Below are 25,185 nucleotides of genomic sequence, written 5' to 3' on the forward strand. Positions count from 1 at the left end.
CCCGTGCTGGCCTGGCATGCTCATGTGAGCGTAATGAGAAGATTTATGGGGGGGGGTTATATTTTCGAAAATATCCATATCCAATATCCAAACTGAATTAGAATAGCATCATTTAAAACTGAATGTAATATTATGAAATTGAATTCATTTGGTTTGACACGTATTTGATCCTCATGGAAAATTCCTTCAGTTCTCACAATTTAAATTCAGTTGTCATAATTCAAATTCAGTTCTTGAAATGTAGTTTCAGTTTACTGAGATACACACCCGGGTCATTGAGGAAGACCAAGGATCGGCGAGTTTCTCACATTTCTTGATGTAGTGTAATAAAATGTTTTGGATTGTATATTGTATCGTCTTATCTCTAAGCATAATTTTGAAATTAGAAGTGCAGTATTTCAAGCAAAATAAGCAGTATTTCAAAGTCATGATACATTTCAAGAGGAAAATAGTGTCAAAAAGTCAGTTTTGTGTCACATGTCATATTCATAGTGGAAAAAAATTATAAAAAAAATAAATTTACAGATAAACGATGGCATGTTTTTGTAAGACCAAGTCAAATTTGACAAAAAAAGGTATGTGATGGTATGAACTTGCATAGATGTTGGCGCTATTTTTGCACAGTGCAGGGTCTTTTACACCCAACATCTAGGCAATTTGGTTCCAGGAGTTGTAAAACATTTTGTCGTCTTTAAAATACGTTCTGGCTACATTATACAGATAAGGATTTCAAAGCACAACCTCCACAATGTTGCGTTTGAAAGCCTCTGTTTTGCTTATAGCTAATGACAATGCTATATGATGCCAGTTCTTGTTGCTGTTGTTGAATGAACCGGATTACAAAGTTGAACTCCGGTTCCACAATGCCTTTCAATTGTGACGCAAATAAACATGTGATATTTAGACCAATGCAGACAGAGCAACGAAAATGAATCTAATGCGAAATAAAATAATGTAGTAGTGACTTCAACATTAGCTAGATCTATGGAAAGTTCTGTAACACTGCCCTCTGCTATGTTAGAAACGTGCTGTACTGTAGATTGCGTTTACATACTTTTTAAGGCACAGGAGTCATAACTCTAAGTAGAGACTTAATGTATGCTAGATCACCCATTGTAAGAGCCAAAGTCCAGAAACCTTTGCTGCATTATTTTACAAGGCTTCCAGTGTTGCTATAGTTGGCCGGAGACAGATACTCACACGTCTTGGAACTCTTCCAACGTCTTCTGTGGTGTGAAGACATTTAATAAGCCGATTATCTGCACAAATGAAAAAGAACGACTGTTATTTTGCAGGTGCAAGAAGGAAAGGGAAGAGCTGCAATGAATGGAAAAAAAACATTTGTCAGCATTTGAAGATCACTATCATTGCATTCCTCAACTTCAGCTACTATGGCATAGCTGAAACAGGTTCAACACCTTGGTGACAGATTAATTGCACAGCTTTACAGCACATATGGCAAACTCAAGGCCCATCTGTCCTATGCAATTGTCTGCGTCTTATAATAATATTGGCTCTGTAATCTTCACATCTTCAATACAATTCCAAACACGCAACGGCCCCCCTCCACCCCCAAAATTAGACAGACCCGTACAGCAACTGAACTTCTCACATCGACTAAAATATAAATAATGATCTTGGTGTGACAGGATGAGCCCATGTGACATAATTGTTCTGACAATTCTTGTTGTTTTAATTGCACAATACTTGGTGTTTGGTGTACTTGGTGTGTTTTAAAACCAATTAGCCACAACATTAAAACCAGGTGAAGTGAATAACATTGCTCATCTTGTTCCTATGGCACCTGTCAAGGGGTGGGATATAGTATTGGGCAGCAAGTGAACAGTCAGGTCTTGAAGTTGACGTGTTGAAAGCATGAAAAATTAGCGAACGTAAGGATCTGAGCGACTCTGACAAGGACCAAATTGTGATGGCTGGGTCAGACCATCTCCAAAAAGGCAGATCTTGTGGGGTGTTCCTGGTATGCAGTGGTTAGTACCTACCAAAAGTGGTCCAAGGAAGAACAACTGGTGAACCAACAGGGTCATGGGCGCCCAACGCTCATTGATGCGCAAGGGGAATGAAGAAGGCTAGCTTGTCTGTTCTGATCCCATAGAAGAGCTGCAGCAAAAATTGCTGAAAGAGTTAATGCTGGCTAAAAGGAAAGAAAGGAATCAGAACACACAGTGAATCGCAACTTGCTGCGTAGACCCAGACTGGTCAAAGTGCCTATGCTGACCCCTGTCCACTGCGGAAAGTGCCTCTGATGGCCACGTGAGCGTCAGAACCGGAGCATGGAGCAATGGAGGAAGGTGGCCTGGTCTAATGAATCACATTTTCTTTTAAATCACGTGGATGGCCGGGTGCGTGTGCGTCGTTTATCTGGGGAAGAGATGGCACCAGGTTGCACTATGGTAAGAAGTTAAGCTGGAAGAGGCAGTGTGAAGTTCTGGGCAATGTTCTTCTGAGAAAACCTTGGGTCCTGGCATTCATGTGGGTGTTACTTTGACATGTACCACCTACCTATACATTGTTGCAGACCAAGTACACCCCTTCATGGCAACGGTACTCCCTGCTTGCAGTGGCCTCTTTCAGCATGATAATGCACCCTGCTACACTGCAAAACTTACTCAGGAATGTTTGAGGAACATGACAAAGTGTTCAAGGTGTTGACTTGGACTCCAAATTCCCCAGATCTCAATCTAATCATGCATCTGCGGGATGTGCTGGAATAACGAGCCCAATCCATGGGAGCCCCACCTAACAACTTACAGGACAGAAGGATCTACTGCTAACGTCTTGGTGCCAGATAGCACAGGACACCTTCAGAGGTCTTGTGGAGTCCATGCCTCCACAGGTCAGAGCTGTTTTGGTGGCACAAGGGGGAGCTACACAATATAAGTGGTGGTTTTAATGTTGTGGCTGTTGTGTGTGTATGTACTGTGTATATATATATATATATATATATATATATATATGAGGTTGACACCCCTGCTCTACAGCCTTCATCAAGAGATGTCACTCAACAAGGTATTTAAGGTAATGATACTCTTTTCGAGTAGCTATGCAAAAAACAAATAAAAGCATTGCAGATTTGCAAGATAATAACCTAATCAAAGACAAACATATATTTAATGCATCACATCACATTGAATGCATGTGTTATTGAGGCAATTTTGAGAGCTAAATACCCCCCGTACACAACTAGCTTCGATTTCCCATTCCATTCATTCATTATCATATATTCACATACGCATATTCATTTACATATACTAAGAAATATAAAGATGGTAAATATGTTCCAAAAGTTTGAGCTTCATAAAGGACTCTTGGCTATTCAGCCTGAGCTAGGGGTACTTGTTGCACTGGATACTTTGGTCCCTGAAGGCCTGAATGAGGACTTCAACATTAGACGTTTTGGGTTTACACTTGGGTGTTTTGTATTTGTATTTTCCCCCTGTGTTTAGACACATGATATTTTTTTAATAGACAGGGGTACCTCTAGTAGTCAGTTATAGATTATCACATGATTTACAATATATCATGGGTATAAAAGATGGCTAAGATGCCTTCAAACATAGAGTCGCCATCACTAAATAAAATCCTTTAAAAACTTAATCCTTTTGAGCTATGGTGTATTCAGAAATGGCCAGCGCATAAAGCATGTATCCCTTGAGTACACAAACCATAAACCTGCACAAGAACGGGGGAAAAATGAGTGCTTCACTTCATTTCGAACCAAGCCACAGAACCTACAGACATACAGCATGCGTGGAACGCAACTGAAAGCTGGCACAAATGGCTTACGTTCTTGTGGTTGACGCATTTCATGAGCACCAGTTCTCTGTAGGCCCGTTTGGCATGGGTCTGGTTCTGAAAGGGCCGGCTCAACTTCTTAATGGCGACATTCCTCTCTAGGTTATGGTCATACGCAGAACTGCAAAGGAAAAGTTTGATTAGTTTGATGACTGACGAACGGTTGAGGAGATTACAGTTAAACCTGATTTATCCGCCGTCATTCAGACTGAAAGATTAGCTTAACTTAAACCGGAGTGAATACAGATAGAAACTGTTCCTAAAGATTTATTTAAACTCCACTGAAACTCACAGAGTAGTCAGTCAGTCGCAGTTTTCCTGGGAGTTTTCCTTGCCCGGTGGAGGTTTAGACTAGTGGAGATGGTTGATTTCTATGTGAAATGTGGTTAAGTGATTAAGGCTTTTACTGTATGGTTTTACTTAATGTTATACTTTCCATGTGCCTATTGTTTAGCACAAGGTCAGAAATATTGTATGGTTATCGTATAACGGATAATTAAAAATAAAAATTACTTCTGCATTCAATTCACATTTTTTCCCCAATTTCACACTCACACTCTCACATTTCTCAGCTCTTCGGACTTACCAGACAATGCCCTGTGCTCCGGATCCAATAGGCCTAAGATTCTGGTAGCGCTTTAACACTGTAAAGGTGGAATCCCCAACATCTAAACTGTAGTACTCCTTTTCTCGTTTATTCCGATTCATGATGTCCATCACGTCGTAGATGAAAAAAACGTTACGTTTCGACATCCAAGTGGAGTTGTCCTCGTAATACCTGCGGAATGGAACATAAGCAGATGAAAATTAATATAAGTCAAAGGAAAAAGGAGGATAGTCTGTCAGCTCAGCCACAGACAGATTATTCAGCACTTTGAAATAATTGAGGTGAGGTGCAACAGCAAAACTAGACAATATGTTGCTATGGTGATGTACAAACCCCAATTCCAATTAAGTTGGGACGTTGTGTAAAATGTAAATTAAAACAGAATACAATGATTTGCAAATCCTTTTCAACCTATATTCAATTGCATACACTCATAACACAAGATATTTAATGTTCAAACTGATAAACTTTGTTTTTTTGAAAATATTTACTCATTTCGAATTTGATGCCTGCAACACGTTCCAAAAAAGCTGGGACAGGGGCATGTTTACCACTGTGTTACATCACCTTTCCTTTTAACAACACTCAATAAGCGTTTGGGAACTGAGGACACTAATTGTTGAAGTTTGTAGGTGGAATTCTTTCCCATTCTTGCTTGACGTACGACTTAGGTTGTTCAACAGTCCGTGGTCTCCGTTGTTGTATTTTGCGCTTCATAATGCACCACGCATTTTCAATGGGAGACAGGTCTGGACTGCAGGCAGCCCAGTCTAGTACCTGCACTCTTTTACTACGAAGCCACGCTGTTGTAACACATGGAGAATGTGGCTTGGCATTGTCTTGCTGAAATAAGCAGGGACGTCCCTGAAAAAGACGTTGTTTCGATGGCAGCATATGTTGCTCCAAAACCTGTATGTACCCTTCAGCTTTAATGGTGCCTTCACAGATGTGCAAGTTACCCATGCCATGGGCACTAACACACCCCCATACCATCACAGATGCTGGCTTTTGAACTTTGCGATGAAAACAATCTGGATGGTCCTTTTCCTCTTTGGCCCGGAGGACATAACGTCCATGATTTCCAAAAACAATTGGAAATGTGGACTCGTCAGACCACAGCACACTTTTCCACTTTGCGTCAGTCCATCTCAGATGAGCCTGGACCCAGAGAAGCTGGCGGCGTTTCTGTGTGTTGCTGATATATGGCTTTCACTTTGCATGGTAGAGTTTGAACTTGCACTTGTAGATGTAGCGACAAACTGTGTTAACTGACAATGGTTTTCCGAAGGGTTCCTGAGCCCACGTGGTAATATCCTTCACAGAATGATGTCGGTTTTTAAATGCAGTGCCACCTGAGGGATCGTAGGTCATGGGCATTCAACATTGATTTTCGGCCTTGCCGCTTACGGGCAGAGATTTCTCCAGATTCTCTGAATCTTATGATGAGATTATGGACTGTAGATGATGAAATCCCTAAATTCCTTGCAATTGTACGTTGAGAAACTTTGTTCTTCAACTGTTAGACTAATGGCTCATGCAGTTATTCACAAAGTGGTGAACCTCACCCCATCCTTGCTTGTGAAAAACTGAGCCTTTCGGGGATGCTCCTTTTATACCAAACTCACATGTTTCCAATTAACCCGTTCACCTGAGGAATTTTTCCAGTCTTTTGTTGCCCCTGTCCCAGCTTTTTTGGAACGTGTCGCAGGCATCAAATTCAAAATGAGTGAATATTTGCAAAAAAATAAAAATAAAGTTTATCAGTTTGAAAATTAAATATCTTGTCTTTGTAGTGTATTCAATTGAATATAGGTTGAAAAAGATTTGCAAATCATTGTATTCTGTTTTTAATTTACATTTTACACAACGTCCAAACTTCATTGGAATTGGGGTTTGTACAAACGTATAAAAGTTATAACTTCAGACCTGCCAACCTTGGGAAAATATTTTGAGTACCACAGTAGTGTAAGAGGGAGTCTCCGTGGTGTTTGAGTTACTGCAGCTAAATGACTCCATCAGTTATTTACACCGTAGTCTTTTCTTAACAAGGCTAATCACATCGCGTTCAAGCTACTATGGCTAAATATATACAGTATACAAATTCATATCATTATGATATACCCCTTTGAAATGCATCATCCGGTAAAGTTACCAAACATGTTTACCAACTAGCGACGCACCGATAGCAATTTTCTTGGCTGATTCCTACGTCCGATTTTTTATTTCCAAGTCTGACTGCACATTCAGATTACCAATCTGCTGTATGTCTATGACAAATACATCACGCAATCTGATCATGCTCACGTGATAGGACAGCTGCACATACAGACTACCTCTGCAATTTTCAGTTACCACAGTAGTGAGATTGTTCAAGAAACCAGTTTGAGATGATTTGAGCTCTGTGATGGTGCATGATCCTGCTGGAACTAGCCATCAGAAGATGGGTACATTGTGCTCATAAAGGGATGGACATGGTCAGCAACAATACTCAGGTATTCTGAGGCATTTAAACAATGCTCAATTGGTACTAAGGGGCCCAAAGTGTGCCAAGAAAATATCCCCCACACCATTACACCAACAGCCTGACACAAGGCAGGATGGATCCATGCTTTCATGTTGTAAACGCCAAATTCTGAGCCTACCATGACCCTACCATCTGAATGTCGCAGCTGAAATCGAGACTCATCAGACCAGGCAACATTTTTCCAATCTTCTATTGTCCATTTTTGGTGAGCCTGTGCGAATTGTAGCCTCAGTTTCCTGTTCTTAGCTGACAGGAGTGGCACCCGGTGTGGTCTTCTGCTGCTGTAGCCCATCTGCTTCAAGGTTCGACGTGTTGTGCGTTCAGAGATGGTATTCTGCATACCTTGGTTGTAACGAGTGTTTATTTGAGTTTCTTTCTTTCTATCGTCTCAAACCAGTCTGCCCATTCTTCTCTGACCTCTGATATCAACAAAGCAATTTCATCCACACTGCCGCTCACTGGATATTTCTTCTTTTTCAGACCATTCTCTGTAAATCCCAGTAGGTCAGCAGTTTCTGAAATACTCAGACCAGCCTGTCTGGCACCAACAACCGTGCCACTTTCAAAGTCACTTAAATCCCCTTTCTTCCCCATTCTGATGCTGGGTTTGAACTTCAGCAAGTCATCCTCCCCATGCAATGAGTTGCTGCCATGTGATTGGCTGATTAGCTATTTGTGTTAACAAGCAATTGAACAGGTGTACCTAATAAAGTGGCCGGTGAGTGTATAGTAGTTAAATGTTTATGTTTAGCTTGTTGTCTTTGTTTCAGCTGTATGTCTAGTCCATGTAAGTACATTAAGAGTAATGAAAAAAATACCCGTCAAATTCTTTGTATGTATGTGCACGTACTTGGCGAATAAAGCTGATTCTGATTGTTCTGAATATTTAACACAGGTCTTGATCATTAAGCAAATCCCACAGCAACTCTAAACAGTTTAAATAGGAAGCAACACTAACGGCAGGCCGCACAGCACCCTTAAGCTGCGCCAACACGTCCAGTGAACTTCTACCGTGAAACTGTAACTCCATGGTTCACGCGTACGTATTGAACCGTAGGGGGCGTACCGAACGGTTCGATAACATACCGTGTACCGTTGCATCCATAATAAAGACTGGGCATGTCTGTGCAGTGCTCGGTGGTGGTAGTAAAAGATTATCACTGTGCATGTATGCATGGAATAATGGTAGGCTGAGGGTGCCGGGCAAACGTATGAAGGGGGCTCTTCTAGGAAACTAGAACTCACTGTTGAACCTTCTAAAGTTGTAGTGGGCATAATTCAATTAAGAATCTGCGAAAAAAAAAAGGGTGCCCACTCAATAGCCAGAGTGAAATAGTGCACTGGTCCTTGCGGTGGTTGTTGCAGCTTGGTTGCCCACCCAACCATTTGGAACTGGTTTATGGAGATGTATTATGGCAGTTGACTTGAGACACCCTCCTTAAGCATAGCAATGCCTAATTATCTCCCTAATTATCAGCACAACCGTCCCATTTGAGATTGGTACCTGTGTATTAGCATCCACTATTCGTTATTCGATCTTTCATGAGTCAACTTATTGTACATCGCTTTAAACAACAGCATCTGCTAAATGACATAATGTAATTTAATGTAACTAACAGAGGCCAAATAGTCTGCACCTGAATTGAAGATGTATCGGTCACAATAACTGCAAATTAATATAATGTGTTCAGGGAAACAGTCTGAGAACTAATGGCAGCATATGCCAAGTATGGACCAACTGCATGAGCTAAGAGGCTCAGTGGTCAAGTTGAACCTCACCAACAGGGATAAATGGACACTTAACAGGATAGTGGATGATTATGAATGCCATATAATGGAATGTGCTATACTTTATTTTGTCCACTTTATAGAGTGACTTGTTAGGTTGTAATCCATACTGAACCGTGAGCCCTATAAACTCAATACGAATTTGTGTATCCTTTCACCCCTAATCGCTAGGTGTGAAGTCCTGGGTGGTTTCAGTTGCACAGAAATGCTAGGAGCGACCAAAGTGAAACCTTCAAAGTGCCTTAAACAAAGAATGCAGGTGGCATGGCTCACGTTTCCCAATTGCTGTTTTTTTTGGATGCTGCATATGAATCAGCCCACAGAGAGTGAATGAGTCAGAGTGAAAGTGCATGAAAGAGAACAAGTAAGAACGAGAGATCAGGAAAGCAAGCTGGATCTGATGTGGCTTTTAAAAGACAAATCATTAGTTAAATTTGGAACACTGCACTGAGGAGATTGCCTCTTCAATGATAACTGCACATTTTCTCAGAGGGTGACAAAAGATGCCCCCCGTCCCCCAGCGTCCCCTTCTGTCGATTACGCTCTGGTTGGAGCGGATTTCACTGTGACTGCACACCAGGATCACCTTTTTCTATTCCCCTTTTCTTAAATTGTTAAAAGGCTCAACAATAGCTATCAGTAGCAGGCATTAAGCAAATCTAGCCACTGGGGGTGCACAAGCCAGTGTATCATCAGTGCCGGTCCCAAGCACGGATGAATAGAGGGTTGCGTCAGGAAGGGCGTAAAAACCATGCCAAATCAAACATGCGGATAACAAATCGGATATCCCTACCGGATTGGTCGAGGCCCGGGTTAACAACGACCACCAGGATGCCGTTAGCCAACAGGGTGCCAGTGGAAATTGTGCTACTGACGCCCAGAGAAGAAGAAGAGGGGAAGGCGTGTCTGGAGACAGCAGGAGAGGAAGAAGGGTAGGAGAGTAGAGTTGAGAGTAGGAACTTTGAACCCTTCATAGTTGGCACTAGGAAGGGTAATGATGGAGAGAAGAAGGGTAGATGTACTATGTGTACAAGAGACCAGGTGAAGGGAGAGTAAGGCCAGGAGTATCGGAGCCGGGTACAAACTGTTCTACCATGGAGTGGATGGCAGGAGAATTGGGGTAGAGATTCTTGAAGGAAGTCTTGAAGGAAGAATGTCAAGAGTGTTTTGGAGGTGACGAGAGTGTCAGACAGAGTGATGAGCATGAAGCTGGAAATTGATGGAGTGATAATGAATGTGGTCAGTGCATATGCTCCCCAAATTCGGTGAGATGGAAGAGAAAGAATAATTCTTTAGTGAGTTGGATGTAGTGGTGGAGAGCGTCCCCAAGGGAGAGAGAGTGGTCATTGGAGCAGATCTCAATGGGCATGTTGGCAAAGGGATCAGAGACATAGGTGACGAGAAGGTGATGGGTAGGTATGGTGTCAAGGAGAGGAATGTGGAAGGACAGATGGTGGTGGATTTCGCCAAAAGGATGGAATGGGCTGCTATATGGGCTGAATACGTATTTCAAGAAGAGGGAGGAACACAGGGTGATATACAAGAGTGGAGGAAGGTGCATACAGGTGGACTACATCATATGCAGGAGGTGCAATCTGAAAGAGATTAGTGACTGCAAAGTGGTGGTAGGGGAGTGTGTTGCTAGGCAGCATCAGATGGTGGTCTGTAGGATGACTCTGGCAGCCAAGAAGGGGAAGAGAGTGAAAGAAGAGCCAAAGATATAATGGTGAAGGTTGAAAAAGGAGGAGTGCTGCAAGCAATTTATGGAAGAGGTAAGGCAGGCAATAGGTGGGAATGAACAGTTACCAGATGACTGGGAAACAACTGCAGAAGTGGTGAGGGAGACGGCCAAGAAGGTACTCCATGTATCATGCGGGAAGAGGAAGGAAGACAAGGACTCTTGATGGTGGAATGAGGAAGTACAGGACAGCATAGAGCAAAAGAGGTTGGCTGAGAAGAAATGGGATGTCAGAGAGATGAAGAAAGTAGACAGGAGTACAAGCTGATGCGGCACAAGGCGAAGAGGGAAGTGGCAAAGGCAAGGAAAAAGGCATACAACAGGTTGTATGAGAGGTTGGACAGTAAGGAAGGAGAAAAGGACTTGTACCGATTGGCAAGACAAAGCGACCAAGCTGGGAAGAATGTACAGCAGGTTAGGGTGATGAAGGATAATGATGGGAATGTGATGACTAGTGAGGAGAGTGTGTTGAGAAGATGGAAAGAGTACTTTGAAGAGTTGATGAATGAAGAAAAGAGAGGGAGAGAAGAGTGGATGATGTTGGGATAGTGGATCAAGAAGTGCAGCAAATTAGCAAGGACAAGGTGAGAACAGCATTAAAGAAGATGAAGAGTGGAAAGGCAGTTGGCCCAGATGACATATCTGGGGAAGTATGGAAATGTTTAGGTGAGATGGAAGTGGTGTTCCTAACGAGACTGTTTAACACCATCCTGAGAAGGGAGAGGATGCCAGAGGAGTGGAGAAGAAGTGTACTGATACCCATCTTAAAGAATAAGGGAGACGCACAGAGCTGTAGTAACTAAAGGGGAATAAAGTTGATCAGCCACAGCATGAAGCCATGGGAAAGGGTAGTGGAGGCTTGGTTAAGACGAGAGGTGGGGATCAGCAAGCAGGAGTATGGTTTCATGCCAGGAAAGAGTACTACAGATGCAATGTTAGCCATAAGAATGCTGATGGAAAAGTACAGGAAAGGCCAGAGGGATTGCACTGCGTCTTTGTGGATTTAGAGAAAGCATATGATAGGGTGCCGATGGAGGAAGTGTGGTATTGCATGAGGAAGTCGGGGATGGCAGAGAAGTAAGAAGGTTGGTACAGGATATGTATGAGGGCAGTCAGACAGTAGTAAGGTGTGCAGTGGGCGTGACAAAGGCATTCAAAGTGGAGGTGGGATTGCATCAAGCATCAGCTCTGAGCCCTTTCTTGTTTGCAATGGTGATGGACAGGTTAACAGATGTCTCCAGGGACTATGATGTTCACGGATGACATTTTGATCTGCAGCGAGAGTAGGGAGCAGGTTGAGGAGAGCCTAGAGAAATAGAGGCATGCATTAGAGAGAAGAGGAATGAAAGTCAGCAGGAGTAAGACAGAATACATGTGCCTGAATGGGAGGGAGGGCGGCAAAATGCTGAGAATGCAAGGAGTAGAGGTGGAGAATGCGAATGAGTTAAAGTACTTGGGGTCGACCATCCAAAGCAGTGGAGAATGCAGGAGGGAGGTGAAGAAGAGAGTACAGGCAGGGTGGAGTGGGTGGAGAAGAGTGTCCGGAGTGATCTGTGACAGAAGGGTTCCAGCAAGGTCAGAAGGTCTACAGGACGGTAGTGAGACCAGCTATCATGTACGGTTTAGAGGCTGTGGCACTGACAAAAAGGCAGGTGGCTGAACCGGGGGTGGCTTGGGCACCCCCGGTGCCCAAGCCACCCCCGGTTGCCATTGAGATGGTTTGGGCACGTGTGTAGGAGAGATGAGAGTTACATTGGAGAAGGATGTTGAGGATGGAGCTGCCAGGCAAGAGGAAAAGAGGAAGGCCAAAGAGAAGGTTTATAGATGTGGTGAGGGAGGACATGCAGGCGGTTGGTGTAGGGGAGGAAGATGCACAGAACAGAAGGTATTGAAGGTAGATGATCCGCTGTGGCGACCCCTAACGGGAGCAGCCAAAGGAAGAAGAAGAGAAGAAGCAGGCATAAAGCAAAGACATCGCAAGCTGACCTTCACTCAGCACTCTGACGGGTCTGGGTCTCCGCAGCAAGTTGCAATGCACTGCGTACATTATGTACATCATATCCAGCATTAACTTTTTCAGCAATTCGTGCTACAGTAGCTCTTCTGTGGGATCGGACCAGACGAGCTAGACTTCGCCCCCCCCACACATCAATGAGGCATCAGGCACCCATGACCCTATTGCCAGATCACTGGTAGGTACAAACCACTGCATACTGGATCACCCCACAAGACCTGCTGTTTTGAAGATGCTCTGACCCAATTGTCTAGCCATCACAATTGGGCCCTTGTTGCTCAGTTGTCCTTATGCTTGCCCATTATTCTTGCTTCCAACACATTAACTTCAAGAACTGACTGTTCACTTGCTGCCTAATATATCCCACCCCTTGACAGATGCAAATGGAACGAGATGATCAATGTTATTCACTTCACCTGTCAGTGGTTTTAATGTTGTGGCTGATTGGTGTTTAATATAATATATATGTTATTATACCTTTCAACAAGCTGCTACTAGTAAATCATTACATATTGTTACTGTAGACTACTTGCTTCTTTTTTACTCATGACTCTGTGCTCCTGCAGTAACACTGACGTCCACACAGTAGCATCCTTGCTAAAGCTGTACCTCCGAGAGCTGCCCTAAACGGTCGTTCCCTTCTCTAAATAAGAAGACTTCCTCAACAGTGCACAGCTGTTGGCTAAAGATGAAGAAGAGGTATACATGATGCAGCTGTTTTGATCGACGTGTACGCACTTTGTACGTTTCCAAAGCAATAAATGTGAAATGTCCGTCATCTCCAGGACATCCAGGAGCTTGGAAAGCAAGTCAACACAACTCAACCTCTACCTAATTACAATTTCCTCAAGTACATATGCAAGTAAGCGCCGCCGCCGTTTGCTTTTCTGCATTGAATTGGCGCTGTATCTCTGGCGCTGATACACATTATGCCTTGTACCATATGATTTTAATTGAAAAATTCTTTCTATTCCTTAGGTTCCTGGACAAGGTTCAGTCCCATTGTAATGAGAACAAAATGAGCGTCCGAAACCTTTCCACGGCATTTGGGCCAAATATCCTCTGACCCAACATGGAATATCCAGGAGCTATCATGGAAGGTGCAAAAAACGTGTATGAATTTAGTCATGTAAAAATAATCACTCAAATTGTTTTATTCATAAAAAATAAGATAAGAATAAAACAAACAAATAAAAACTACCAAAATCTGTAAAATAATTGTTACTTTTAGGAGACTAATGATGCATGAGACTAACAGTCCTGTCCTGAAGCCATTCAAATTTGAATGTCCACACTCTAACCCAATTAGTTTTGACTTATTAGACTTATTTTGTCACCAAAAATGTGAGTTTGTTCTTTGATAACGCAGTGGCGGACGGCAGAGAGTTTTTTTTAAGGAGGAAAATATTTTCACATCATGTATAGGATCCCACACGTCCAAAATGATCTATGCCTGCATGCCTAATTCAACATGTATTCCACCCCTTGACAGGTGCCAGGTGCCATGGAAAGAGATCAGCAATGGTATTCACTTCACCTGTCAGTGGTTATAATGTTGAGGCTAATCCGTGTAATTCAGCGTTTCCGTTATCCAGTTATTGCCAGTTTTGGACCGGGAAAATCTGTTCAAGTCCGAAATATTTAAATCTCTCCAGTCTGGTGAAAATAATGCCTTCAAAGCACAATTTGAATAAGTGCTGGATGGATCATTTAGATCAAATAAATTCCGCGGATCTGCTCATTTCCGCGCTCGGCAAGTTGCAACGGAAGTCAATCAGTTTGGACGATCTAAAGCTGACCGTTCACCTCTGACCAATCATGTTTGTCGATATAGAACTAATCCCCGCCCGCTCCCTTGTGTACAGGTTGCACTTGTAAACACAGTAGTGACACACACACAGAGAGGAGACAGAGCCGCAGCATCTAGAACTCTGAGGAGAAGCAGAAAGACGATGTGTCGTTGTGACACTTACACATCCATAGTTTTGGCTTTTTTTGGACATTTAAGTTCTGACCCAAAGCAGACGGTAAATAATTATTGTGTAAAATATGTTGAAGGGACAGAACACCACAAACTATTATTTATTTAGACCTACTTGTCATATTAATTTTGTTTATAATCCAAATTTTATTTCAGTGAATTGTTAATTGAAGCGGATGCGCCTGTTACTAATTGTCCACTAATAATACTCATCATTTTTATTTATTTATTTAAAAAATGGCGTTACCTGACAGGACTGACAGATTTTATTTTGAATATTCAATAAAAATTATTATACATCTACATGCCTTGATGATTTCTTTCTCTATATAGCCTGCTTAACAATTGATTTGAAGCTCAATAAACACAGATAATATTTGACCAGAATTTCTCCCGTTTGTCCGGGAAATTGAAATCTTCCAGGACAAGTTGACCGGCACCAATTTTTTCTTACGAAAACTCTGGTGAAATTGCTAGGCAGCTTGGGTCAAATTGAGCACCCCTATCTCTCTTTCTTCTAGAAACAAGAACTGCATATTGCGAAATATAGTCAAGTGCTATATTATCCTCGGCAAGCTACTCATGCTTGCAGAGTTGGAGATCAGAATGTGACTTCCCTTATAATTTACGTTGGGTGCCATTTGTATTAGGCCTCTGTTTTCTGCTGAGCCAGGCAACATTTATTGTGAGATCTTGGTACGCAAATAAATGTTGTGTAGCTCCTCCACCAGGCTGGATATTAAATTAAAAATGCAAGATATGTATGTGATACAAAATAATGGCACCTTGCTTTAAAGGTTTTGCCTGTCGATCCTAGCTATCCACAGATCTCGCAGCTCTTCACTCTTTGAAGCCTCACATCTGCGGACTGTAGGTCTGGCATAGAACTAACCCCAGGGATTTTATTGCAGTCACGTTTACTGCTTGCAACCATAGACACCACAGTAAATCATCTTCCTAACAAATCGAAATGATTGATAAAGGTACTGTTAGTGAAATAACATAGATAGTATAACGTCTCAAATATTTATACAATCAATATGTTTGAATTTAAAGCAGCACTTGGCGCCCCTACATTTTCTAAGTGCATTTACCACTGTCGTAAAACTCGGTCCGGTGTCCGAAAATAAATGATTTTATCGAACAAATTTGAACCTTTTCGGTAACGTTTCAAAAAAAGTCAATGTTACAAACGTAAATTTAATGTACACCTAAGTAATAGCACCCCTTGGACCTCACCGCTTTAGCAAGCACGGTCCACGGAGCCGCAGGGAAAGACAGCGTGGGTAGGGACAGGACCCCCTTCTACCGGTTTAGGTACCAGATGTGCTCAGCCTGGCAGATCGGCTCACACGCGCAGGTCAGCGGATGAAACACACTGTGGCGCAATGAAAGTGAGGGCCAGCATGCGCTGCCTGACATGCGGGTGCCGGGCCCATCTTACCGGCCACACACACACACACACACACACACACGTTTTTTTGGCGTTGTGGCCAATGAAATGTGGCCTCTGCATTTAACCCATCCTGGCTTGTCCTTCCTCCGAGGAACCAAGTGTCCATCGCTGGTCATTGACATGGCCATTTTGACCAGTAAGTTTATAATTGATCCTTTATTTATTTTAACACACACACACACACACACACACACACACACACACACACACACACACACACACATATATATAATATACAGTGGGGCAAAAAAGTATTTAGTCAGCCACCAATTGTGCAAGTTCTCCCACTTAAAAAGATGAGAGAGGCCTGTTATTTTCATCATAGGTACACCTCAACTATGAGAGACAAAATGAGAAAAAAAAATCCAGAAAATCATTGTCTGATTTTTAAAGAATTAATTGTAAATTATGGTGGAAAATAAGTATTTGGTCAATAACAAAATGTCATCTCAATACTTTGTTATATACCCTTTGTTTGCAATGACAGAGGTCAAACGTTTTCTGTAAGTCTTCACAAGGCTTTCACACACTGTTGCTGGTATTTTGGCCCATTCCTCCATGCAGATCTCCTCTAGAGCAGTGATGTTTTGGGGCTGTCGCTGGGCAACATGGACTTTCAACCCCCTCCAAAGATTTTCTATGGGGTTGAGATCTGGAGACTGGCTAGGCCACTCCAGGACCTTGAAATGCTTGACCTTGAAGCCACTCCTTCGTTGCCCGGGCTGTGTGTTTGGGATCATTGACATGCTGAAAGACCCAGCCTTGTTTCATCTTCAATGCCCTTGCTGATGGAAGGAGGTTTTCACTCAAAATCTCACGATACATGGCCCCATTCATTCTTTCCTTTACACAGAAAAAGAGCCCCAAAGCATGATGTTTCCACCCCGATGCTTCACAGTAGGTATGGTATTCTTTGGATGCAACTCAGCTATCTTTCTCCTCCAAACACGACAAGTTGAGTTTTTACCAAAAAGTTCTATTTTGGTTTCATCTGACCATATGACATTCTCCCAATCCTCTTCTGGATCATCCAAATGCTCTCTAGCAAACTTCAGACGGGCCTGGACATGTACTGGCTTAAGCAGGGGGACACGTCTGGCATTGCAGGATTTGAGTCCCTGGCGGCGTAGTGTGTTACTGATGGTAGCCTTTGTTACTTTGGTCCCAGCTCTCTGCAGGTCATTCACTAGGCCCCCCCGTGTGGTTCTGGGATGTTTGCTCACCGTTCTTGTGATCATTTTGACCCCACGGGGTGAGATCTTGCATGGAGCCCCAAATCGAGGGACATTATCAGTGGTCTTGTATGTCCATTTTCTAATAATTGCTCCCACAGTTGATTTCTTCACAACAAGCTGCTTACCTATTGCAGATTCAGTCTTCTCAGCCTGGTGCAGGTCTACAATTTTGTTTCTGGTGTCCTTTGACAGCTCTTTGGTCTTGGCCATAGTGGAGTTTGGAGTGTGACTGTTTGAGGTTGTGGACAGGTGTGTTTTATACTGATAACAAGTTCAAACAGGTGCCATTAATATAGGTAACGAGTGGAGAACAGAGGAGCCTCTTAAAGAAAAAGTTACAGGTCTGTGAAAGCCAGTAATCTTGCTTGTTTGTAGGTGACCAAATACTTATTTTACCGAGGAATTTACCAATTAATTCATTAAAAATCCTACAATGTGATTTCCTGAATTCTTTCCCCCCATTCTGTCTCTCATAGTCGAAGTGTACCTATGATGAAAATTACAGGCCTCTCTCAACTTTTTAAGTGGGAGAGCTTGCACAATTCGTGGCTGACTAAATACCTTTTTGCCCCACTGTATACACACACACACACACACACACACACACACACACACACACACACACACACACACACACACACACACACACACACACACACACACACACACACACACACACACACACACACTTGAACCTTATCGGTAACCTTTCAATAAAATTCAATGTAACAAACGCAAATATAAGGTACACCTAGGTTAGAGAGCGCGCACACACACACACACACACACACACACACACACACACACACAGTCATTGAGGTTCTGGGGTACAGAGTTACGAGCCTCTACACGGCGACTCAGCTGATCCCATAGGTTTTCTATGGGATTCAGGTCTGGAGAAAATGCAGGCCAGTCCATTTGAGGTACCCCAGTCTCCAGCAGCCGTTCCCTAATGATGTGACCTCAATGAGCTGGAGCATTGTCGTCCATGAAGATGAAATTAGGCCTGTGTTGTTCATGCAGGGGCACAATGACTGGATTAATGATGTTATTCAGGTACTATGGGCTTGTCACTGTACCATTCATAAAGTGTAGGGCAGTTCTGTATTGACTAGACACACCTGCCCACACTGTAACACCACCACCACCAAAGGCTCGTCTGGTGACAACAGTGGCTGATGCATAGCGTTCTCCTTGACATCTCCAACATCGTTGGCGGCAATCATTTCTGCCCAACGTGAAGCGACTTTCATCAGAGAACAGCACTGAGGCCACTGGTCCCTCATCCAGCGTAAATGCTCCCTGGCCCATGCAAGACGATGATGCCTGTTCCTGGTGGTGTGGTCAGGTCGTCTAGCACGCAGACCACGCTGATGTAAATGGTTTCGAATGGTCTGACGTGACACTTGGGTGCCTTTCATCTCCCTTAAATGTGCCTGGAGTTGGGTGGCATTCATCATCCGGTTCCGCAGGGCACTGTTCACAATGAAGCGCTCATCAGTGTGGGATGTGGCCAAAGGACGTCCACTTCTATGCCTTTCTGTGACTCTTCCAGTCTCTCTGTATCTCTGTTGCAAGCTGCTGATGACACTCTGTGACACTCTAAGCTCAGTGGCCACTTCCCTCTGAGAACATCCTGTTTGAAGCCTCACAATGGCGAGGTACTGTTGATCGATTGTTAGGTGTTGTCTTGGTCTCATGATGTCAAAACGTGAACAGCATGACGAAGAGGACTGTTTAAATACCAATTCTAATTGAACCAGGAAATGTATTGGTCGATTCATGGATCAAACACCTGTTGTGCATTTTGCCGTTCAGCTCCTTGTTAGAGAACAGCAAGTTGTGCAACAAGTACTGAAACATTGAACAGTTGGACATGTGCATTCAAAAGTTTAGAGAAGGTCAAATTAAGTTCACCCGTAAAGGTTATAGTGCATTTTAGGTTCATCCTGAAATTTCACCCGAAAGCTTTATATATATATATATATATATATATATATATATATATATATATATATATATATATATATATATATATATATATGAGCCAAACATCAAGGAAGTGACATGGTGCCGTAAAGCGTAAGACTTTTCCCACGGTTTCGTACCCGAACACAGAAGTTACATTGTGCAAGAACAGGCGTTGGGGAGGTGTGGGTGGGAATGAAAGAGGTTCCATCCTCCATATTACAAGTCAGTGTACCATCAAAATTATTTTGAAGCTGTTATTTTAAGGTAAAAAAAAAAAAAAAAAAGATAAAGTGTTGCTTTAACGATGAATTTAAATTTGAACTCGAACCGTTATGTTCTGTTTGAATTCAAAATTGGCGCGCAGCAGCATTTTTGAAGCAGTTAGTAGGTAGCTAGTAGGTTGAAGTAGTGCAGTTGTTTTTTTTGTGGCACGGTGGCCCAGTGCATTGCACTGCTGCCTCACAGCAAGAAGGTCCTGGGTTGGATTCACACATCACCATCGTCTGACCAGCGATGGACACTTGGTTCCTCGGAGGAAGGACAAGCCAGGATGGGTTAAATGCAGAGGCCACATTTCACTGGCCACCACGCCAAAAAAACGTGTGTGTGTATAGATATCTATATATATATGCATATGTTGTAGTGTGGTCATGTGACAAATAAAGATTCTTAATTCTCTTAATATTAACCCATTACATGCACTATTGCCCTCTCAGTAAACAAGGTTCTTTACAAACTCTTTGATCATAATCTCTGAACCACCCACCCATCAAGCACTGTGTGACAGTATTTTGGCTCTATACAATGTAGTTTGCAAAATATGCAAGGAAAATGTATGTAAAGAAAATGCTGTTTGATGACTTGATTTGATGAAAGCATTATTACCACCATTACTACCATTGTTAATATATTACCACAACATTGAAACTGACAAGTCGGCAATAGAAGAGCAGCACTGGATCTCAATTAAGTAAATAGACTTATAATAACGGCAAATAATAAACAATTTCCATTGTTTACACCTCATTTTTGTGAGTTTTTAAACTTTTAAAAACTGTGATGTAAAAGGAACATTCATTGACACCAGATAATTTTTGCTGCTGTTCACAAAATAGGCCGGTATGTTGTATTGAATTTTGATCTCTGATCATGTTTTGGCTATGTCAGACGGCTATACTGACCTCCTGCTGTGCAGAGTGACCAACCCTGCTAGTATATGGTAAAAATAATCTACTTAAGTCATATTTATTTTCTTTTAAACAGGCACTACATGAATAGAGTTGAACTTTTTTTTCCGGTTCATTCCATTGTTATGAATACAATTCACGTTGCGTTTTCCTGACAGTCTTCTGGGAATTTCTTTACAGTATACTGCCTACTTAAGGGGGGACCTGTTATGAAAAACTCACTTTTTCTGTGCTTGTGCACATACATTTGGGTCTCTGATGGACACAAACTACAAACTGTGAAATAAGACAACCCAATCACTGTGAGCTGTCAATTTCAGAAAACGTGGTGAAATAAGCCGTTCAGATTTGCAACCCTTATCTACGTCATTCAGGGCTTCAGTAGAATTACAACCCCCCTACATCTGAGAGTAACTCCACCCACGGCTGGAGCGCCACCGGACCCGCTAGCATTGAAGCTAAGAGCTAAGCATGGAAGTGCTCTGTTGTTGACTGCAGAGACTAGCACCAACTGTCCATGACAAAACTGCAGACGAGGGATATGTAAGTATTAAGGATGTTAATAATTAACCGTATAACCATCAAACGACAATAGGAATTTTGATTGATTAATACTATCAGTTAAAAAATAATAAATAAATAAGTAAAACATAAATAAATAAAAAACAAACGGCGACACGCGCAACTAGGGCTGTGATGATTACCACAGGGTTGAGCTCATTCCCGTCATCACTGCAAATAATAAAATAAAATATATACTTTTTGTATTTCATTTTTCTTGCTGGTGAAAGTTAAAGCAGGATATGAAATATAATCACAATACAGGTACTCCTTATTTAAAGACCTACCTGTTGAACGACCGTTCCGACTTACGACCAGCTCTCCAACCAGTCTGTATTGTACGCTACAGGGCGTCTTAGTGTCAAGCATCTCATTGCGCATTTCCGTTCTCAGTCTAGCTCCTGCAGTCTGTCAGTATTCACTACACTAGTGTTCACAATCTCCAAGACTGAAATAACGATAAGGGGACGGGTCCTCGCTTATTGACCAATTCGCTTAACGACCTGGTCGCAGGAACGGAACTGTCGATAAGTAAGGAGAACCTGTATTCATTGTTTAGTTATCATCATTGACTGTCGTCTATCCTATGTTCTGGAGAAAAAAAAAACTTTCAGTTGCTCCGCTCGTCACTGAGGCCAGAAAAAGATTTTAGTGGACGGACAAGATGAAAACAGTGAAAATTGAGTACAAATACAATGGGCCCCTGAGTAAAGCTCAAACCCCATTGGTTCAAAGCCATTTCTAAAGCTTTGGGACTCCAGCGAACCACAGTGAGAGCCATTATCCACAAATGGCGAAAACAAGGAACAGTGGTGAACCTTCCCAGGAGTGGCCAGCCAACCAAAATTACCCCAAGAGCGCAGTGACAACTCATCCAAAGGTCACAAAAGACCCCACAACAACATCCAAAGAACTGCAGGCCTCACTTGCCTTAAGGTCAGCGTTCATGACTCCACCATAAGAAAGAGACTGGGGAAAAAAATGGCCTGCGTGGCAGAGTTCCAAGACGAAAACCACTGCTGAGCAAAAAGAACATAAAGGCTCGTCTCAGTTTTGCCAGAAAACATCTTGATGATCCCCAAGACTTTTGGGAAAATACTCTATGGACTGACGAGACAAAAGTTGAACTTTTTGGAAAGTGTGTGTGTCCCATTACATCTGGTGTAAAAGTAACACTGCATTTCAGAAAAGGAACATCATACCAACAGTAAAATATGGTGGTGGTGGTAGTGTGATGGTCTGGGGCTGTTTTGCTGCTTCAGGACCTGGAAGACTCGCTGTGGTAAATGAAACCATGAATTCTGCTGTCTACCAAAAAATCCTGAAGTAGAATGTCCGGCCATCTGTTCCTGGCCTCAAGCTGAAGCGCACTTGGGTTCTGCAGCAGAACAATGATCCAAAACACACCAGCAAGTCCACCTTGGACTTGCTGGTGTGGCTTAAGAACAACAAAATTAAGACTTTGGAGTGGCCTAGTCAAAGTCCTGACCTGAATCCGATTGAGATTGGACCATCTTTTCCCCTCAGAACTGCCTTAATTCTTCATGGCATAGATTCAACAAGATGTTGAAAACATTCCTCAGAGATTTTGGTCAATATCGACATGATAGCATCACGCAGTTGCTGCAGATTTGTTGGCTGCACATCCATGATGCCAATCTCCCGTTCCATCACATCCCAAAGGTGCTCTATTTGATTGAATCTGGTGACTGTGGAGGGCATTGGAGTACCGTGAACTCATTGTCATGTTCAAGAAACCAGTTTGAGATGATTTGAGCTTTGTGACATGGTGCATGATCCTGCTGGAAGTATCCATCAGAAGATGGGTCCACTGTGCTCTTAAAGGGATGGACATGGTCAGCAACAATACTCAGGTATGCTGTGGCATTTAAATCATGCTCAATTGGTACTAAGGGGCCTAAAGTGTGCCAAGAAAATATCTCCCAAATCATTACACCACCACCACCAGCCTGAACCCTTGATACAAAGGCAGGATGGATCCATGCTTTGATGTTGTTTACGTCAAATTCTGACCCTACTATGACCCTACCATCTGAATGTCGCAGCTGAAATCGAGACTCATCAGACCAGGCAATGTTTTTCCAATCTTCTATTGTCCATTTTTGGTGAGCCTGTGCGAATTGTAGCCCCAGTTTCCTGTTCTTAGCTGGCAGGAGTGACACCCGGTGTGGTCTTCTGCTGCTGTAGCCCATCTGCTTCAAGATTCGACGTGTTGTGCGTTCAGAGATGGTATTCTGCATACCTTGGTTGTAACAAGTGGTTATTTGAGTTACTGTTGCCTTTCTATCATCTCGAACCAGTCTGCCCATTCTCCTCTGACCTCTGACATCAACAAGGCATCCACACAGCTGCCGCTCACTGGATAATTTCTAATTTTTGGACCAGTCTCTGTAAACCCCCAGAGATGGTTGTGCGTGAAAATCTCAGTAGGTCAGCGGTTTCTGAAATACTCACACCAACCCGTCTGGCACAACAACCATGCAACGTTCAAAGTCACTTAAATCCTCTTTCTTCCTGAACGACAACTATCCAGCAAGAGTGTGGTAGAAGCTGAGCTCACTGTCTTGAATCGAAGAATCCCTGTCTTGTAGGAATGAGATTGCATAGAGGTATAAATCTGGAACATAGTTTTAATATGATAAATTGCGCAGACCTATTCTACAGTCTGGGGAACTGTTTTAAATTACATTTAGCAGGTGGTGTCAATCCTCGTCTATGGGGTGTGTTTCACCCAGCTTTCACCAGCATGCAGACATTGTGCCTTACGGCAGCTTTCAGCGGGTCCTAGGGCAGGACGAATCCAGTCTTGGTTTTGGCATATGTTGCATTTCAAATCATTACGAAAAACATAACTAATGAAACCACTGGCTTAAGAATTGTTTAAGGGGGCTACAGTAAAATTGGAAGGAATTATCTACAGACTACTACCTCTTGATGCCATGTGTTGTAAGTACAGAGTGCTGCACCAATGACAAAATGACTGATTATTGTGGGACTGGTCACAGAATATGCCCCTGAAATTACAATACTGTGTGATTATTCCAACGGTGGGAACTCAGTGGGGTTTATGCAATATGAAATATATGGCTGCTTATCATTGTGAAAATGTACTAGTAGTACTAGTACTAATTTCTTGACTTTAATATCTGTTCCCAAACAATACCAGCAATACCGAAGTAAAAAAAAAAAAAAATCCTTAAATCGGCTTCGAAAATCACATAATGTGGCCCTAGATTTAGAGTGGTTCCACACTCCATACTAAGAATGCAGTTCAGTTGATACATAAATGGACAAAATGTTGATAACCAGGCCTAGTAAAATATATCTTGAACCCTAGCTATGCCATCATTTTATTTAGGCTCTTCAGGCCAACAAGCTATGAATGACCAGTGTTGACAGTCCCACCAGCAAAGGATGTTGCCGACATTTTCTTTTCACTGAGGCCTGCTGGGAAAGGAAACTTAACCCTGACAATGCTAAAGCAGATCTTTGTTCTTTATGCATTGATTGTTAGTAGATCTGTGGTGCAGTATTCATACAACATACTCAAGGTCGAATCTTTCCTGATCACCTTCAGGTTTTGGTGCAGCCGGAGAGAGAGAGCAATTGGACCTGTGGGGTGACCTTAGCGTTCTTCTTGGCCTGTTGTTTAGAAAACCCTGCAAAGCCAGATGCATCACAAAGTGGCGCCAGCAATATGCGACATGGTGTGGGAGAAGTGCTGCCAAATGCCAATGCAACACATCTCTGGGAGATAATATTTTAGTCTGCCTGCAAACAAGGGCACACAAGCATACCTAAATACACACAAACACAGACACATCTTTCATATGCACACAATACACAATCTAAATATGAAAAATGATCTTCACCACCCGCTCAGGTATGTATGTAAATGATAGACATAGTGATTTCACACAATCACAATTCATGAGGTAATGATATTTGATTTGATTAATAAATCATTCCGGGCAGGGCTATGAACAATCCTATTAGATACTCACATGGGCTACTCCACAGATAAAGATGGTCATTCTACATTTCAAAGAAAAGCTGGCAAAATGCAAACAAACACATGTGCAACCATACTGTGAATGATAGAGATTCACATTGTCATCATGAATATCATCATCAACACCACCACAGATGCGCTGGAGTGCATGGATGACGTCAAGTCAGACAGGAATCAGCTATTATTCACATCACGACAAGACACCTGCTTCACACCGTGTCACATTAACACACCGAAACACAGTTAGCGGACGAAACCAGCACATAACTGTAAT

The 25,185-nt window shown here is 42.5% G+C and overlaps 1 protein-coding gene across 1 annotated transcript in view; it reads right to left on the reverse strand.

Annotated features, from left to right (window-relative positions):
• The window catches only part of mapk8b (mitogen-activated protein kinase 8b), a 51,129-nt gene that overhangs the window by 25,159 nt on the left and 785 nt on the right, over nucleotides 1-25,185 (reverse strand). The window contains exons 2-4 of the mRNA XM_080021375.1: nucleotides 4,403-4,594; nucleotides 3,808-3,937; nucleotides 1,201-1,259 (exon numbers count right to left, since the gene is read on the reverse strand). Of these exons, the coding sequence (XP_079877501.1) occupies nucleotides 1,201-1,259; nucleotides 3,808-3,937; nucleotides 4,403-4,569 (356 nt within the window). The 5' untranslated portion in view covers nucleotides 4,570-4,594. The remainder of the gene's footprint in view (nucleotides 1-1,200; nucleotides 1,260-3,807; nucleotides 3,938-4,402; nucleotides 4,595-25,185) is intronic.

This window comes from Zeus faber (genome assembly GCF_960531495.2).
Source record: "Zeus faber genome assembly, chromosome: 20".
NCBI classification, from domain to species: domain Eukaryota; kingdom Metazoa; phylum Chordata; class Actinopteri; order Zeiformes; family Zeidae; genus Zeus; species Zeus faber.